General features: G+C 57.5%; 5 protein-coding genes across 5 annotated transcripts; 1 reads left to right on the plus strand and 4 right to left on the minus strand.

The window, feature by feature from the left end:
- Nucleotides 1-463: 463 nt before the first annotated feature.
- On the plus strand, nt 464-2,326 carry GGS23DRAFT_482950 (SET domain-containing protein). Its single transcript, XM_051514321.1, has one exon. The coding sequence runs from the start codon at nt 785-787 to the stop codon at nt 2,117-2,119; it is 1,335 nt and encodes a 444-aa protein (XP_051372820.1). The 5' UTR covers nt 464-784; the 3' UTR covers nt 2,120-2,326.
- Nucleotides 2,265-3,293, minus strand: GGS23DRAFT_482925 (uncharacterized protein). Its single transcript, XM_051514320.1, has 2 exons — nt 2,601-3,293; nt 2,265-2,523 (listed from the first exon to the last, which is right to left on the minus strand). Exons 1-2 carry the CDS (start codon nt 2,956-2,958, stop codon nt 2,411-2,413), a joined length of 471 nt encoding a protein of 156 aa, XP_051372821.1. The 5' UTR covers nt 2,959-3,293; the 3' UTR covers nt 2,265-2,410.
- Nucleotides 3,294-8,245: 4,952 nt separating this feature from the next.
- On the minus strand, nt 8,246-9,604 carry GGS23DRAFT_562991 (uncharacterized protein). The gene has a single exon (XM_051516060.1). The coding sequence runs from the start codon at nt 9,405-9,407 to the stop codon at nt 8,871-8,873; it is 537 nt and encodes a 178-aa protein (XP_051372822.1). The 5' UTR covers nt 9,408-9,604; the 3' UTR covers nt 8,246-8,870.
- Nucleotides 9,605-11,949: 2,345 nt separating this feature from the next.
- GGS23DRAFT_483095 (uncharacterized protein) lies at nt 11,950-12,911 on the minus strand. The gene is made up of 2 exons (XM_051514323.1): nt 12,222-12,911; nt 11,950-12,107 (listed from the first exon to the last, which is right to left on the minus strand). The coding sequence occupies exons 1-2, from the start codon at nt 12,624-12,626 to the stop codon at nt 12,018-12,020; spliced, it is 495 nt and encodes a 164-aa protein (XP_051372823.1). The 5' UTR covers nt 12,627-12,911; the 3' UTR covers nt 11,950-12,017.
- Nucleotides 12,912-13,691: 780 nt separating this feature from the next.
- Nucleotides 13,692-14,655, minus strand: GGS23DRAFT_483093 (uncharacterized protein). The gene has a single exon (XM_051514322.1). It carries the CDS (start codon nt 14,619-14,621, stop codon nt 13,953-13,955), a length of 669 nt encoding a protein of 222 aa, XP_051372824.1. The 5' UTR covers nt 14,622-14,655; the 3' UTR covers nt 13,692-13,952.
- Between the last annotated feature and the right edge of the window lie 4,330 nt (nt 14,656-18,985).

The raw sequence follows: 18,985 nt of genomic DNA on the forward strand, positions 1-18,985 counted from the left end.
CGGCGCGGAGAATCTCGATCACACAATGCCTGCAATCACTGCTAATGAAAAGCAAGGCAAGCTGTAGGACAGGTGTCTCTACTGAGTCAAGTTGTAGTCTCTCGAGTTCATCATGCTCTATAATCTCGGAAACGTGTCTAACTAATTAGGTAGTTGTTTGAGTTTCTTTCTTCCCGGGAATTACCTACCTCGGGACTCGATGGGATATTCATGAAGAATTTTATTGCGGAAATCCGCTTGCTTTCGGACCAGTACCAATATATACTAGATACCTATCGTCTCTTAAACGCGGTGGCACAAGTCAGCGCTTGCCATCGCCGGCATATGTAAGACCTTTATAGCCGTATTCGGTCACTATCCGAGCGAAGAGGGTAAGTATGTGTTTATATATAGGTATATATATATAGGTATTAAATATAGAAAATATGCAGCACAAATGCACGGAATGCTTGTGCCGCCCCTTCTAACATCCTTGCCGCCCTCCTAGTTTCGACTTAGATAAGCCGACCGTATGTATACACGGTCAAATAACAGTATATACACTGTTTCTTATGTAATACGAAACAGCACCCCGCTACGGAATACGTACCTAGAGACGGAGGCGATGTTCGAATTCGACTTCTTCCTCTTTCTCAGTAGGCACGAAACGACAGGTATATTTGAAGACGTGGTCGAAGAGGCTGCCCTGCGCTATCTATAACGTCTTGAGAATCGAATTCTGACGATCTTGCTGCACAAGTTGCCAGAGACCCTGGGAGCTCTATTCCCGTGCTCGGTCGCGACTATGGCAACGGCAGCAGAGCGCTACGACGCGCTTCTCCGATGGGTAGAGGAAGGCGGCGGGAACCTCAACTCTGCAGTTGAGATCTACCATGATGAAGTTACCAAGGGGTCTTTCCGCGTGAGAGATTCATGCGCCATCGGCGTCGACGACACCGTGGTGACCCTCCCGCTATCCAAGACGCTCTCCTACCTCAACGCTATCGACGACAGTCCCAACTTTGCTGCATCGTCGCCGCCTCCTCAAAGTGCGCTAGATCGTGGCAGCAGCGCATGCTTCCCGGCGGAGTTTCTAAAGGACGCGCCACCTCACGTAGTGGGACGGTTCTTTCTCATCCAGCAGTACCTCCTTGGCTCCGAATCGAGGTGGTGGCCTTACATCCGGACTCTACCCCAGCCTGAGCACCTAAGCAGTAGTCTCCCAGCGTTGTGGCCGGCAGAGGACGTCGAATTTCTCCAGGGAACCAACGCCTTTGTAGCGGTCGAGGATATAAAATCGACATTGAAGAGAGAATATAAAGAGGCCTTGAAGCTGCTGCCGGAGAGTTACCGTCTAGAGTACACGCGGCTTCTGTACCACTGGGCGTACAGCATATTCACCAGCCGGAGTTTTCGCCCCTCGCTCATTCTACCATCTGGAATGGCGCCGAGTGTCCCTTGCGACTTGGACGACTTCTCGATCCTGCTTCCCCTATACGATATCGGGAACCACTCTCCATTGGCGAAAATTGCCTGGGCCACCGATGAGAAAACCCAACTGTGCATGCTCAGGTCGAGGCAGACATATTCCGCTGGGCAGCAAGTATTCAATAATTACGGGATGAAAACCAATGCCGAGCTGCTTCTAGGCTATGGCTTCACCCTCCCAGAGGACGAGACTCTCCACAACGACTATGTCCACATCAGGACAAAAGCCGATCTGGAGGCCGGTGACTTGACCTCTACGCATCTTGTGTCGCTAAGGCCGTTCGTTCATCCGAGTTCCTTCGTCGGGCGGTCGAAACTCTTGAGCGCAGATTCGATGAGTTGCCTCCCTTGCTTTTCCCACATTCAAGACTCCCTCATTTCCGTCCTCTACGAAGCCATTACTAGAGCAAGCGAAGAAACGGGCCCTGTCAGCCTAGCCCACATCATGCGCGGCGATATCCCAGAAGAAGTACTAACCAGGATTGTCGATTCGTTGGGCTCGAAGCTGAGCATCGACCTAAACGAGATAGAGGTCAACGACCCGGAATACGAGGCCGTTAACCGCAACCAGCAGCTTGCCGTGCAATACCGCGAGCAATGTCAGAAGGTCTTGCGTAATGCGCTTCGTAGTCTCATGGCTGCTGACGATTGAGGCGACTACATAGTTGCGGGTATACAAGATCGGCGCGGGATCAAGCGTGTGGGCAAGGTCCGAATCAACGAATTAATTCATTATACGTCCAAAAAGAAATCCAAACTAGGGGTATCAAAATTTAGTCTACCGCCGACGCCTAATATTGAGGCCCAACTCCCTTTCCATCGGATCCGAAAGAAGAAGAAAAACGTCTTCGGTAATCGTGGCATATGCTCGTCCCTTCGCCTCAAACAACCCCTTCCCCTCTTGACGATAATTATCGGATAGTGTCAGCCGATCCGTTGGGCCTCAATGATTGCGCCCGCGTTCCATCTCCGATGGCCACTCATCCATCCCCGGTCCCGCCTCGCCAGGTAGGAAAGTCATATTCTCGTTCAAAAGGTTTAGACACGCCTTCGAAGCTGTCGTCCATGAGTCAGTAAACCATGTCAACGGCCACGTCACGAGTCTCTTGGCGGACCGAGAAAATTTCACTTACGCAACAACAGACTAACGTCACCAGAGCTGAGGGCTGCGCTCATCCGAGCTGATTTGTAGCAGCCATATGCCTGCTGGAGCGCGAGCATGCGCTTCCAGAGTCTCACGGGGTCACCGTTGGTGCCCTCTTCTAACACCCGCAGGGATTCCCGTTTCCTATTCCCCGACGCATCCAGCCGGCTCAACGAACATTCGGAGCACGGCGATGCCGACCTCGACTCCTGAAACGCCTCCACCGGGTTGGCAAATTCGGACACACCCATTTTGTCGGGGGTGCCGCGGGCAAGCGGGCACGGCGTGATGGCATCGATATCGTCGATGGCAGCCGACGGCCTCTGCTTCCTCGCAACCTTGGACATGGTGTAATGTAACAGCACTCGTAATTCAAACACTTGGACGTCCCGCGCAGGCCGTGGGTTCGTTCGATCTCGTGGCTGGCAAGTAGGCAGTAGGTGTCAAGCAACGTAGGGGAGACCGATAAGAAGCAGCGGCGGTTCTTGTAATCCCAGAAATTGCCAGTCGCCAAGATGGAGAAGATCCAATAGTGAAAAGGATTTCTAGCAGCGCAGAACGACAGTGCGGCTGCTATTCACGTACCCGAGGAAACAAGAAGAGATTTTCAGGTCAGCAAGGTGGTGGAGCTGCCGGACCGAGACAGATATATATATATATATATACAGGTCCGAGTAGTATCGAGTCGTATAGTCTAGACCGTCTGGGATGGCCGAACCGAGCCGAAATAGTACACACGCCTCGCTCACGCTTGACAATAATTTTTTTCTTATTTGATTATAGGTAGGGTGATGTGACGATGAAACCCAGGTCTCGTCCAATCACGAGCATTCGGGTTCTCACTCATACACCCCTGTCCTCCCTGCGCTGGCGTGCATCTGGTGCATAGTATTGCTGAGTCAAGAGGGTATTCGACGCTACGACGACCAGTGCCAATCACGGTGGAGGCATGGGGAGGGCAGATGGCTCGAGGGGCCGGCGAACGACTCACCGAACTGGGTCGATGGCGACATGGCGTCAGACTACCGGGTTCTCTCTCTCGAGGGGGGGGGGAATGTGAGGGCGACGAAGTACGCATAAGGCTTGCACGAGGTACCCAACTGACCTCATCGTATCTCTGCATGGTGTGCGTTGGTCGAAAGCGGTGCGCAGCAGCCAGCCCGCGCAGCCAAGTTGCATGCTGGTCTGCTGTAGGAAGGCCAGCCTACTACTTCTTGGGGACTGGGAACCCGGGCCATCACACGACTCACACGATTGGACACAAGCTTTATCGCGTCTCTCGATCTTGGGATTTCTGGACGCCCAGGAGGCGCCCAGGAGACACCTAGCCGGGCGAGGTCTAGCACGGGTATAGGCTGAGCCTAGCTGGGGTGGGAACGTAGCCATCGCAGATCCTCAACTACCGGCCGATGCGTCTTCCGGCACGCGCCAAATTACGTCTCCAAACCCATTCTCCGTACTCCGGTAGGACAGTGTCGACCACCCTCCCGATAGCGGCTTGGTCCTTATCACCACTCGCACGGACGATGCACACGCGCACGCACCTAAGGGGGGGAGGGGGGGGGAGGGGATGCGCCCTCCTGACTACCACTCATGGCTGGCTGGCTGGCCTGGGGATAGCCAGCCCTTCAAGGTGTGGGCTGTAATACTATCTGGCTCGACCCGTCCTTTGGGTTTCCGGATCCAGATCAAGATGCTGCTGTGCGATAGGACGAGCAGCACCTCATTTTTCCCATGTCGTGCCGTGGGTTCGCACCCGCCCGCACACAGACATATGGATACACACAGACACACACACACTTACACGCGAGGCGGCACACGCGCACACAGACAATATAACCTCGCGAACCTGAACATCTACGGTTAGATTGCATCGGAAATAATTATCGGCCGACTAAGCGGGCATCCCTCCTCATGAACCCTCACGCGATGGGCGACAGGGCAAGCTTGGTAGGGTGGCATCGAGCCAGGGTCGGTGACCTTGGAGGCGATCGCGTCTCCGCGGCTCTCGATCGTGAGGATGTGTGTGTGACTCGCGAAGTAGGGAACGACGAGGGTACGGTCATGCATCCTACAACCCGGTCCCATGCGTGTGTCTATGTGTCCATGTATATACCTGTATGTATGCAGGCGTGTATAGGTAGGTTAGGTGACATATTAATACCTCTGTGCGTGGGGATGGATCGCCAGCGACGATTCGAGTCCACCTAAGTCTTACGGCAAGCTACGCAGTCAGTACCCATATGGGAGCGCGCGCCCCGTAGGCGCCGTCCAACCTGCAGGCTCGCAGACCCAAACGGGGCGACCACTTGAGGGTTGCCCAGTTCTATAGGGAAGCACATCGTGTCTATCGCTTACTTCCATGCTTACCTACCCATCTACATACATATTACATATTGCTTGGTGCGGGGGATGGGCACAGGCAGCAGGCAGGGGTGGGGGGGGGCTCACTTTTGTGAGGGCGACAGCTCTCTCGTCGATGCATCCTCACCGTATCTAGCGCAACGATGTGCTGCATCGGCTTGCCACTTTGGAGCGCGCCCGACGCCGATCGCATCCGATCATCGACGGTGTCTGGCTCCGTTCGACGGTGGGGTTCCCGGCGCCTTCGTCTCGCCATCTCAGTCCCCCTCTCTCTCTTCCCTTGTCTTTCTTCTTCGTCTTCCCCCGCGGTGCATACACGCACGCACGTACGATGTCGAACGACGGGCAGAGGCGTCCCCTATAGTCTACCCGCCGGGCCCGGCTCGCAGCGCCGGCAATCTTCCCGCCTCCTCGGAAGTGAGCGGTGAGCGGACTACTTCATTAGCGCCCCAGTTAGCATCCCGAGCATTAGGCGAGGTTTTTTTTTTTTTGCCTTCTCCTTTTCTTCGTATTTCTCGTGTCCTTGCTTCCGCCCTTCCCGGGCCCTATACTGTGGTTCTGAGCCTCTTCTCGACCGTCTCGCCCCCCCCCCCTTCTCCGATCGTTAATCTAGAGAGATGTAAGAGGGATCGGGAGGAGAACGTGGTAGCATCACGAGTCGGGCTTCCCTTACCCCTCTCCCTCCCATACCCCCACCCCACTCGCTTCCTTACTCGCGCTCGCACCTCTCTCTCTCTCTCGCCCTCTCGGTCTCCTCTCTTTCCACAGCCTCTCTACGGTCGGGACGGTGGGTAGATAGTGGGTAGTATATACAGCGGGTAAGTGGATAGAGACGGGGTCGCGCGGGTCTCTCCAAGCGCCGGGCAGGATTGACTAGCTAGCTGGCTTCCTTAACCCAGCTGACCCGTTTAGTATCCGACTTCTCTTCGTGCGCCTCTTTTCTCGCCCTCGCCCTCGCCTCCCCTTTCCCTTCTCTCGCCCCCGATATGAGCGAGAGACATACATGGCATGGCATGGCATAGCATGGCATTACATAACATTACATTACATTACATACCCGCGATTCAGCCGACGGAAGTCCGCCTGCCTGGCAGCCAGGACGCCGGGTGCGATGCGCATAGAGTAGGTATGGGTGCACGTACAGGTGGAGGGAGGGGAGGGGATGGCATGAGAGTGGATGGGGCGGACGACTGGGGTGGCCAAAGGACGAAGAGAGGATGATAGGCGACAGAGGACAGGCGAAGCCAAGATGACAAGCGCAACGCTTCCCCACCGTTAGCCGTCGGCCTTTTCTTGTCATTCTGGTCTTATTGCCACTTTAATTCCGGCGGCGCCCTCTAGGGAAGTCCCAGCTGCACGTCCTGTCAGTCGGTACTCTGCAGACGCTACGCAACTATATCGTAGCAGCTTCGTGGCGAGGGATGGAGGCACGGCCAGTCAGCGAGCGCCGAGAAGCTCCGCCCCATCCCCGTAGCCGATAAGTAAGTGAGGCTATAATACGACGGGACCTCGGACGCCCCCGTCTGTGACGCTGTCGTCGGAAAAGAAGAGGGACAGAAAAAGAAGGCAGTGGGGTAGCTGCACAGCCGGATGCGGTCAGAACATGGGTTAGGCAGGCATGGTACTTTCTCCTATTCGGCGGAGCGACCTCGTCAAGAAATCCAGAATGCCTTTTTCGGCTCGCGCTCGAGGTCGTGTCGTCGCTGTACATATGTAGGGCGCAGACGCTGGTGAGGGATGCGACGGCAGCAATGGGAGAGACGGACTTAGGGACTAAGTAGGGAGGTAGGAGGCTTCTTTCCATGGACACCTACCTACCTAGTCAGTTGGGTCTGGGCACTTCTGGGCACCTAAGGTGGTGGCCACAGCAGGAGGATGAAGTGCCTACACTCCCTACTACCCTAGGTACCTCCGCCCCTCGTATATAGGGCATGTATTAGGGCATACCTACAGGTAGGTACCTATGTAGGGCATACCTATAATGAGGGGATCGATGTATCGTAAATACATCAGATAGTTACCTCTACGTGGGGAATGCTTGGTTATCTGCATACCACCTTACCTAACGTGCCTCCTATCTGCATGCACACCTAACCCTATAATACATCCTATTAATATTTCCGCACACCTACGTCGCACGCCGTCCTCCCACTCTTCTTTTTCTTCATATATTTCCTACTTTACGGAACCCTCTCCCTACTCTTCTTGGTTCTCACTCACACACACTACGTAGGAACACGGCATCGTCCCAGACCCCGGGCCAAGGCCCTTCTCATCCGGGCGTGACTCATCACATTTCCTCGTTCCCGATCTCGATTTATCCTCACTCTTTTCGCTCTCCTCTTCCCGTTCGGCCACCTTCTTCCCCTTTCCCTGCGCTTCTTTTTTTTCTCCCTCTTTTTTTTCCCGGTCTCAACCTGCCCCCCCACCCCCCACCGCCCCCGGGCAAAAACCTGCTTCCAAGGTTCGGCGAACCGTCAGCCGTCGGGTTGCCCATATGCGTATCTCTCTCTAGCAACCTCCCCCTCTCTGGACCTGCGGACGGACGCGGGCGAGGGAGCTCGGGGAAGAGATGCGATAGCAGCGCTTGTCGCAGAGACAACGGAGGGGGCAGGAGGACGTATGTACCTAGGTGCGCGTGTGCAGCTGCGTGGGCGAGTAGAGGGGGGCTGGGCAGGTAGCTCGTCGCTGCGTAGGCGGCGCTGGGCGGCACTACGGGTCACCGACGACGCCGTGTCGTGTCACGCCCTCTCTGCACTCGCACGTAACCACACGTACGCGCCTACGTAGCAAGTAGAGCGAGCGCAGCGCAGCGCACACATGCGCATACCCGCACCTTCGCGCATCACATGCAGGAGCGTCGCGCGGTGGCGCGCGGGGGAGAAGGCAAATACTACCTCGCTCATGCGTTCGCACCCACAGCATAGCGCAGCGCGTATTACGCTACGATGACGACGGCGACGGCGATAGGGGACAAGTAGAGGGCGACGATATGGCCACCGTAGATAGTTGGCAAGCGTCGCATACCGCATCGTACCTGCGTAAGGTAGGCAGGTATTTCATGGTCGCGGTGTCGGTCCTAAGATAGGTAAGGACATGCCCGTGTATAGAGGGTATGTTACGCTGTGCAATGCGATCCCGTCTAAACGCCTGCGAGTAGCCTAAAACGACCATTAGTCTCCGCGGCACGGCAGTGATATGACAGTGTTCTGCGGTATGCCGGCCTAAGAGTAGAGACTTAGATGGCCGGTGAACCACCGATACTAATGGTTGCGCGGCAACTAGTTCTCTACGTAGGCATGTTTCTAAGGGGAAGCGATGCGGTAGCCTCGCGTCGTCCTACTCCTCGCTAGGCTACATCTCAGTTGTCTATGCAGCTCTCTATGATCTAGATTATCTCGCGTATGTCGTCCTGCTGCCACGACGTCGTGCTTGTATTGTATTCGACGTTGGCGCCGGGGACACGGCGTTGGCAGAAGCTCCATACCACAGGAAGACTACTCTAGATCGCCCATACACTACCTTAGGCCGTTTGCGAATCCTACGTAACTGGTCGTCGGGTCGTGGTCCCTGAAACCGCTGCGGCCGTATAACCATCTTATATCCATCCACTAGCCTAGCGCCCCGTCCTCCACCCACCGACTGCCTTTGTTCGGCCGCCTACTTAAGCAACGACCGCCGTTGCGGAGGAATATAGAGGCGAATGGCCAGGACGGCAGTCGAGCAGATCTACCGCCGCAGGGCGGCACAGCAAGCTGGACGTCGCACCCGGCGGGGCCCGCGAAGTCGAATCCGGCCGGACTAGCGAGCAACCACTAGTCGAGTCCCTCATCCCGCAGCTCCCGTATTTACAATCGACATAGATCTAGCCATCTGTCTACGGCCTCTCCGGCCACTAGGGTCCTGCCCACGATGCCATGCGACGGCACGAGATTCGGGGAGAGGCGCGGCGCCCACGCACCCACCCCCCTTTTCCTCGCGCGCCGTGCACGGAGAGCCCCCGGACGCCGCTACGCCGCATGCTAGCCTGGCGCCTGTATCGCGCCCACAACGGTCTAGCAGTCCTCGCAGCGCTGCCGGGGTTTTGCACTACGCCGCCAGTCCCAACATCGACGACACTAGTTCGGCCGTCGTGGCACCGTTGCGCGATGGGGGCGGCTACGCTGGCCTGAACGACTCGACGGCCAGGAGCGCGACACCTGGCGTGATGGCCCTGGTCTGCGCGCGGTGCAGGGGCGTCGGAAGCGATGGCTACGTGGGACGGGCAGGTCGCTGCTCGAGCACCTGTGCGACGGGAACTGCGCTCCCACAAGCACATACCAGGTCGTCGCACATAGGCTCTCTCTCTCTCTCTCCTCCTCGTCGTGGTGAGACAAACAGGGCGTGCGACACGGGAAGGTCGAGTGACGGCGCCATGACGCAGGGGGCGCATCGGCGTGGTATCGTGGCGGCGGCGGCAGTAGTGGTAGGAGCTGGAGCTTTGGCCTCGGGGAGGGGGGGACGGTTCGGGTGAGGCGCGCCCTTGGGGGCGAGACAGGTGGTTTAAACCCCCCTTCCCCCCCTCCCTCTGATGGGATCCTTTTCTTCATCCTTTCTCATCTTCCCCGCACCGGGCCTGCGGCTATTCCCACAAGCGCGACCCTCAACGTCGGCGCTCCCTCTCCGCGGGGATTCCGAGGCACAGAGCTTGCTGTCCTCTGCGCCGGGAGCCTCGGCTCTTCATGCCCGCCTTCTCGCGCCCTCACAGCATAGAGCCGGCTGCTAGGGCCCCAGTAAGCTAGCCCGCGGCGGTCCGTCGAAGTCGGATGCTTGAGAGGGAGCGCGAGCATCTCACCAGGAGCCAGCTCCCCTCCGCCGTGCCTCGGCGCGAACACCGTGGCCCGGGTCCTCCCGCGCTCGTCGCCGTCGGGGGAAACTAGAACCACCACGGCCGATTCGCGACCCAAGCCGGCCCCGTCACACGCCCCGGAACTGGCGCGCGACCCCATTCGAACGCCCACATCGTCGATGTCACAGTACCACGTGCGGGAGAAGCTCCTGCAAAGGCCGACTCGGACACGGGCCGCCGTTGCTGCTCAGGTTCGGGCGGTGGCAGCAGGAAGTAGTTACCGTACATGGCGACGCAGCGACCAGCGGCGCAGGTAGCCGCTGCTGAGAACAACGAGGAGGGAAAGGGGTGCGCGCGGGCGCTGGCACAGCACGCCGCGGCCCGCTCGCCGACCGCAAGCCCTTCTTCGCCCAGCGGCACGGCTTCCGGCTCGCGCGCTGCCCGCCAGCTCCCGAACCCGTGCTCGTCCGGACATCGCAGATGAAGAAAACTGGGGCAGAACACGACGAAGGCGGCGGAGGCGGCGACACCAGCGCGCTGCTTCGCGCCCGCGGGACCGCGACCGGCGGGCGCAGGGCGCGGCGAGCACGGCAGGCGGCAGCGTGTGCGAACGCGAGCGCGCGCCGGCCTCGGGAGCGGGGCTCGGTTGGCGCGCGATACGGGGCACCCCCCGCGGCGCCGGCCACGGCGCGAGGCCGTCTGCTCTGTTGCTGTGTCGCGGGGGCCCGCACGCGCGGCGTCGAGGCTCACGCCGACTCGCTATCCGCCCTTCAGGTGCCCTCGCGGCTTCCGGGTCATCCTTCTACCGCGCGCCGACCCCGTCGCTCGGCCGACGGACGCCGGGACAGACGGACACACGGCTGGCCGCCGATCGCGGCCTGGGCGCCGAGCGTCCCGGATCGCTAACGCGGTCCGGCTCAAGCGTCGCGTCGCGTCGCAGCTCGGACGCGGTCCACCAGGAGAGAAGTTGGCACCGTTGATCGGGTGATTCGACCCAATGCGTCTAGCCTACACATGCTATACATACATATACGTGTATAGCTTGGACATCCAGTCTCATCTTAGCACAGACGTTCAGGCAGTTCGTGAGTCACAATATTCGGGGGGCAAACAGCACGGTATCAAGAGCCTACGATAACCACAACCACCACAGGGTCGTTTTTACGGGGTGTATATTTCGTTTATTTCCTTCACGTCTGTAATGTCGGCTATCCTTTCCCCTCATCTATGCATTCCTCTACCGCCCACTGCTACTCTGCGCTTCTCGCTGTCGGCTCGAGCCGCAACCCCGAGCCCTTCCGCCTCCGCAGATGCCGCCGAGAAAGAGAGAGAGGGGAGGAGAGAGCTCTAGGGAGCTTCTCCGGGTTATATGACAATAACCGTCGGCAGCATAGGCGGCCGGCAAAATCCGGCCGCGCCAGGTGATGACCATAACGACACCTTCCCGCTCCCCCGTTCCCGTGCCCCCGAGCATGTCCGCGCGTAAAGTGTCCCGCCCGCCTATTCCCTATCGGAGTTGACGCCCGCGAAGAACGACGACGAAGAGAGAGAAAAAAGAGCCCGTATCCCTCTCTTCCTCAGGTATCATCTAATTGTCAATTTCGCCCGGTCCCGGAAATGCGCGAGAATCAAGAAGGAATCAAAACACTATGGGACCCAATGGGAGGAAGAAGACGGGGGAAAAAAAGGGCCGATCGCAACGCCTAGTAAAAATGCAAGAGATACATTATGTCCCGTGCCCGCCCGTGTAACGTCGCCGACGACGATGCTACCGATGATGATGATGATGATGGTGATGATGATAATAATGAAGGGGCTCACCGCCAGAAACCCAGAAACAGGGTGTGTGCTCTCAAGAGGAACACGGCGGCGGCCCATCTATTGTTGTTTGGTCTAGTTATCAGTCCCCCGGTCCTGTCTTGGTGTGACCATGGCCGAGGCCAATGCCCCGGCAAGGAAGAGCGCCAATGTGGTATATCTAATGCGATCAAAATGCACGTGTCGGATCTGTGGAAAAAAGAGGAGGCGACGTGGTGTTGCGGAGAGGGTCGATTCGGTTCGATCCGGCTCGACGTATAGAAAAAAAACCGTGATGCGCGTGTGAAAAGACAGTTCTACAGTCGCCCGTGCAGACATGCAAATGCAGTTGTTTTGGGTATCTCGTGTGAAGGGAATAGGGGGCTGCTCGGCAGCCCTTTAGGCTCGTCCGTCGTGTCAATGCTTCTTCTGGTCGTCATGGCCATTCGTCGTGGTTCCCGAGTTCGCGTGTTGGCGGTTGTGGTGATGGTGATGGTGGTGATGTGTCTGCGAGTGATGCTGTCGCACCTGCGAAGTCGCGTGAGTTGGCATCTTCTGTCTCGATCTCTCCCCTTTCTCCGGTGTCGGTAGGCAGACTACACCCCCCCAATTCGGACTTACCCGTTGACGGCCGCGTCGCTCCTCTTCGGCCGGGAAGCTGAGCGACTTTCTCTCCTCCTCGTACCAGGCGCTGAGGCTCTTTCCGCCAAACATTAGGTCCTCGTCGTCTATTACTATCGGTTCCATCCACCCCTGCTTCTGCAATTCGGCCTCCTGCGCGTTGGTGTCGGGCAGGTAGTAGTGCAAGGCGTCGTCGCTGTGGTGGTGCGACGCCGTCGTCGTCACCGTCGTCGTAGTTGTGACCATCTTGAGAGGAGAGGGAGTGTGCGTCTGGGAGCTGATGGTTCTCTGCTGCGAAGAGATGTTGTGGGAGGAGGAGCGTGGCGAACCGTGACTGTGCTGCGACACGGGTCTGCTGTGCGATTTTCTGCTGTCGTCAGATGCGCACGAGGTTCGTCGCGACATGGACGATAGCAGCTAGAGGGTGCTAGAGGGTGCGTGTGTGGCGAGGAGGGACGCGAGAGAGGAAGAAGAGAGGCCGGAAATGGCGAGGAGGATGCGCGAAAGCGGCGTCAAATCAATGTCCCGTCGCAAGGAGAAAGGATTGGTTGATTTGGCTGCGCCAGGCTGCCCGTAGCTTGGTTCTATTCCCGCGCCGTGTGTCTAGGGCGAAGGTCTATAGATAAACCTGTGACTCTGGGGAGACAGGGTAAGGTAGGAGGAGGAAGACCAGAAATTGAACCGGAGGGGAGAGAGGTAGAATAATAAATAAGGACGAGGCCGGGGGGGTGTGAGAGGGAGGGCAGGGGGGGTGGCGCAAACCAGCGGGAAGAAGTTTTGCAGCCGTCGCGATATAGCGAAGAAAAGACGGGATGTGAGTGGACGGGATCGAGGAGGGCGGATGGGATGGGAATTGTTGGGGGGTGTCGACCAGGGGGGAGGGGAGACAGGTGAGAGAGAGGCAGAGAGAGAGGAGAAAAAAAAAAGAAATAAGAGGTAAATAAAATAAAAATACAATAGATAAACTAGAAGGAAATTAAAAAGGGGACTTTGCCAGGGACAAGCAAAAACCGAGGTACATACTGTCTCCGTAATGCGGGGATTGCCCAAACGGGAAATACAGTACGGTGCAAACGGTGGATACGGAGACGATTCGATACGGCCGCGAGACGGCGTGGCGGGAGACAGCAGCCACCAAGATATCTTGTCACGGCACGAGGCGGGTATGGAGACAGATACGGGAGCAGACGTTTATATCCCGGGTGGGTAGTATCCGACCTCGGGAGCGCAGGTATGGGATTCTGGCGTCTCGCGTCTGAGTGAATTACCAGCGCGCGCGGTGGACCGGAACTGCGATGTTCGGCGCGGTTGGCGCGAGAGAGGTAAAGGCGTAAAATGTGAGATATTTTCGGCCGATGGACGAAGGGGAGCGATGGCCGCGAGCCTAGAAAACCGATTCCCAATTTCCCAGCCGATCCGAGGGATGCGGGAAGGACGCGATGCGGTGCGGATTGGATCGAGGCTCAAACGCAAAGAACCAAAAAAAACACCGAAAAAAAGATGTGGATGGCTGCCGAGCTGAACAAGCCAAAGCCCGGCCGATTGATTGGCGTATGTACGACGAGCTATGGGAGTGCCGACGCTTCTGTTCTTTTCTCTTTCTTCTGCTGCGCTCGAATGCTTCTCGACTCGCAACTGCACACGAGAAGGAAGCAGTGGAAGAAAGGAGATTAAAAGAAAACAAGACTAGGATACATCGTTCCTCGGAGAGCCCTACCCGCAGTCCTACTTTTATATCGAGAGCCGTCCCGGTTGAGGCTCAAGGCGGGAGGTACTTGTAGGCAGGTACCAGAAGCGGGGAAGAGAAGAGGAGGAGGGGCGAGAAGGAAGCGATCTCGAAGTGAACGGGGGCGAATAGGTACATGACATTCGCCCGCCGGCGCGGAGTTTCCACAGTCCTCCAGTGCCCTCGGGAAGCATGGCCGGATCGTGGATGCATATAGGTATGCAGCAGACATGACCTGCCAACGACTTGTAGGTAGGTATAAGAAACGCGAGGAGGGGGAGGAGGAGGGGAGAACACGACCCGGGCTGGAGACACCACAGGCGCTGCCAAGAGGGCACTGCGAAGATGCCGTCGCGTCGCGAGGGCGCAATGGTGACGCTGAGTCGGGGTGAAGCGGCGCAATGGTCGCGGGAGCGCACCAAAGAGGCAAGTAACCCAGCGATCGGACAGGTTTTATCCCCCCTGGTCGGTGTCGCCTTCGATCTGGTTGTCTGTATGCAGTGCACAATGGCACCGCCGGTGGACAAAGAGACGGCCCTGCGCATCAACCTATACTGTGCCGGCAGTCTACCTACAACACTGCTTTGCCCCTCAGATGCCCAGGCAGGGAACCGAGGAGACACAAAGACACCATTATCTAACCTACGGCACGCATTGACGTCGGCGCATCGCATGGACGTGTAGGTTGCATTTCGTAGAAGGTTGAGGTAGTAAGCGGGAGCTTCGGTAAGAGGTGGGACGGACGGCACGCACGCCTGCACACCTACACGGATTGACATTGGCATATCTCATACCTACCTACAGCATACGGCCACAGTTACGGAAGAGATCGGTAACAGCAATCCAACTCCATCCGTCAGCTACCAGGTAGGTAGTTGGCATGTGCCCGCGAGCCCGGCCTGGAGGGGAGAAGAGAGACGTGGTATTGCCTACCTCGTCCTAGGCACGACGGCGACGACTAACCCTAAACTCCCCATGTCACGTCGCCAGAAGCCGAACACTCATGACGTGGATAGAGGTGCGCAGCCTCAGCTAGGTGGCTGACATGCACTCAAAGTAGGTGAAATGTAGGTACGAAGAACAGATGCTCTATCCTCCCTCCGACCTTACCTCTTCTGTCCGACGAGGATTTGCAGCAGGGATTGCTGAGGAGGTAGGTATAGGGTGTCCTCGTAAGGTGTTCGTCGTATCATACTCTCCCTCTCTCTTTTTTTTTTAAGGCTGACGTATGTTGAGAGAGAAAGCGAGGAGGGCATACCCGTGGCTTGATTCCCGTAGTAGGCCGGCTCTAGCACGTCGGACACGGGCGATGCCCAATGCCTTATTATCGCCCTCGGTCTATCGCCATCACCACGCGTTTCTGCCTTACTCCCACTCCACGGATACCACGGGTACCGGGGGCTACGTAGAGTGCATCGATTCGCGCGGGAGCACCCCCTTACCCTGGGAGGAAGAAAAAAAAACTACGGGAAAAAGGAAAAAAAAAAAGAATATTTAGTTCAATAGACGTGAAGATGTCTCGGGTTTTCCAGACCCTTGTCCTGGCGATGCTTACATGTGTACATACCTACCCAGGGAGGAGGCGGTGGAGAAGTGTAAAATGGAGACTCCGTCGCGGTACCGTTTTGTTAGGCCTCCCGAGTGCGACAACTTGATTCCGTCTGGGGACGGGAGGGCGCTACTATAGCTTGCACAGACCCGAAGGACGGGTAAGAAGGAAAAAAAAAGAATAAAAAGAATGGGACAGTGGGAAGGGGAAAAAAAAGAAAGGAAGAAGCAAAAAAAGATCCATCGCCGATCAGGTACATCCTACCCGATGCGGCGCCAACGCGGGAGAGGAATTTCTCACCCTGCCCAGATATAGGCGCGTTGTAAGTCGGCAGTATATACGAGGCAAGGCATTTAGGCCATGTATGGTCGATGGCAAAAAAACGTGGGCTCACCTCATCCGGGAAATAGTTACGCAAAGTTGTCTGCTTATAAGAGTTTAGGGGGGGGGGGGGGGGGGTTGTCAGCTCGGGGTCGCTGCCAACGTCTCACCCGCGCCCTTCCTCTCCTTGCTCGCTCACCTGTGTTCCCCGGGGGGGGACTCTCGGGGACTCTCCCATCCAGCCCATCCCCATCTCGACCGTTTCCGTTCTCGCGCATGGCCGCGGCCAGCGAAGTCCGCCGTCAGCAATCCGGTCGCGTCTAGACCAGCCGAGATGGGCCGGCCTCCCGCGGGCGCGATGCAATCTATCGTTGTCGTGGATTGCAATCGGTCGCCGATCGGGCCAGTCAGGATACCATGTGCTTTTCCGCTGTATACACCTCTCTATGCCTCCCCTCCCCAGACATGTGCATGCGTGCAATGCCTGCCTGCGTGCGCCATGCGCGCCGCCTCTCGTCGAGGCGAGGCCAGCAAACAGCCAGCCAGCACGGTGCCTATACTATTACTACTACCTACTATTACTACTACTACTGCCTGCTGCCAGCCTACCTTACTTGCTCACCTCTGAGTCAGTAGATATTCGCACAGAGGTAGCCATGCAGGGGTGTATAGGCAGGCGTGCAGCTTGCTTGTGACTCTCGAGATGTGCCTGTACCCGTCCCCCCTCCCCCCTGCCTGTCAGGATATATAGTATGCATGTAGGCAGGTAGGTATAGATATCCCAACAGTAAGTACATGGGTAATATTATATGTAGGCAGATCGACATCTCCGGACCGGGTGCCAGACGGACCTTGGCTTGGCTTGGGTTTCGAGGCCTTCCTACCCCTTAGGTATACCCCCTGGGATTCTCAGGCCGACAGCCCACACACACACACCCTCTCTCGCGCACCCTCCTCCTCCTGGTCGTTCTCCAATACCTAGGTACGTGCACCAACAACTCAGACATCGAGTACCGTGTAGCAGACCGAGGATAGGCAGACGAGATGGGTGCCTATCGAAATTCCCCGTGCCCGCGCGACGACCTACGCCGGTCGACAGCGAGCGGGCAGGCGGGCGGCTGGGCGTCATGCGACCGCAGAATGCGAATTATCCTGCTTGACCGACATTCTTACTCGCCACCCCCCCCCAAGCGGCTGAGTGACGCTGATGCCGTGACACCAGATGGAGAGATATCCAAGGTACAGGGCGTGCCTGGTGTCTAGTGACACGGCTGGGCATATTAATATCCGTCAGCGACAGCAGCTCGATACACATCTACACGTAGGTATACGTCCGCAACACATAATATAGGTAGGGATCCCTCCGTGCCATGCATGCCTTTTCTGGTATCCTCGACCCTCCCGGCCGGCGACTCTCACCACCAACGCTCACCACCGTCACCATTGTCACCATCTGAGGGGCGAGCTAGGCTGTAGCCGTGTAACCCCAGCGCATCTACTTACCTACAACCCAGGATGATCTACTCCGGGGTATCGGGGTAAGGAAGAGTCAGATACGATATGCTTTGGCCGGGAGCGCTTTGGCCATGGCGACGTACATACCTCTCTATCCCTCCCTGCGCACGCGGTTATCTGCTTTACCGTAGAGAGAGAGAGGGGGGGGGGGAGGAATGTCACTTGCCCTCGTCGGCCTTCGGTGGCTTTTCCCTGGTCTCCTCCTCGCTTATCGCTGCCCTCCTGCCAAATAGATCGGTTCTGTTCCACGCACCGCCCCTTTTTCTCGCCCTCCTCACTGGTCCCCCGCCGGCGAGACCGTCTCCGGCAAAATTATGGATCTGACCCGCGCCAGCTGAGTTCTCCTCCACGCTGGAGATGGAACTTGGTGTCCCGAGTGGGCGCGGTGCGCCAATGAAGCCACGCGCGCTGGGTCGCGATGACAGCCAAGGGCCCGAAGGCGCAAATGGCCTCGATGCCGTGGGGGTCGGCGTCGAGTCATGCCCTCTCGCCTTTTCTCCCTTCCTAACCCACCCGAATTCGCCCGTGGTCTCTTCCCCCCCCCCCCCCTCCGGTGCTGGCCTATCCGGCCCCGTCCCCATTCTAGCTTCGACGCAGGAGGAGGAGAGGGGAGTGCGTAATTTTAGCTACGGGTAGGCAGCGGCAAGAGCAGACACGCACATGCATATGCATACATTCCCGAGGGAGGGGAGATCCGTTAGACGGTAAGATGATAGCCATTCCGTAGGCGGCATTCTTTCTTCCTCTTACCGTACACGTCGAGTCCGTACTGTAGCGGGGCCACATTGTGCGGAGATGGTAGGTGGGTGTCTAATCTAGAGGCCTTGATGTACCTAGGTTATACATGTCTACACGTCTAACTATATGCGGCCACACCTGTTCTGTAGCGTTCGCTTTGCCGATGATCTGGAGATCGGGAGGGTGGAGGGGGGGGGGGGAGTGAACACTGATGAGACCCTGAGTGAGAGAGACGCCAGTCTACCCGTCCTCGGCCGACTTTACCTACTATGTAGACAGCTCTGCACTACCACTGACTAGGGTCGCAGTTGGAGGGGTTCGTCGGCATTAGCGGCCGATCTTTCATACATGCTCATCCATTGAAGAGCTTGCGAAAACTCGTCACGGACGTGGCCAGCCAGAGGAAGAGAGACGGAGGGAGAGGGAATGAGAGAGGTCCATACCGACAAAAAGATGCGAGTTGGCTCTCTACTCCCCGGCTCCCCCTCCTGCTACCGTATCGGCGACGGCACAGCTGCGTCGGGCTAGGTACCTACCTATCCATGATATGCCCACCTCAATTACTTACTTGACCGACCTAAGCTAACCTCTTTCACGCACACCGGCCACGGCGACCACGTCGTCGCCAACACACGAGTGAGTGAGGGGGCAAGTAAGGTATACGTTATAGGCACATCGCATCCCGTACTACGCGACAGGACGCAAAAGGACGCAACACGCATGCACAATGATGGCAATTTCCAGGGCGTTTCGCCTGCACGCGAAGCCTGAATCGACAACGTCTGCAGACCCGGCGACGCTCGGGTTACCCAACTGGTCCGCGTCGCGCGCGATCACGAACTAGCCTAACCAGCATCCCCCCGGCTCGCTAAGAGAGGCGAAAGAAAACAGCAAGAGAAAAAAAAAGAATAACTG

Source organism: Durotheca rogersii (assembly GCF_024521655.1).
Source record: "Durotheca rogersii strain YMJ 92031201 chromosome Unknown GGS23scaffold_7, whole genome shotgun sequence".
Classification (NCBI taxonomy): domain Eukaryota; kingdom Fungi; phylum Ascomycota; class Sordariomycetes; order Xylariales; family Xylariaceae; genus Durotheca; species Durotheca rogersii.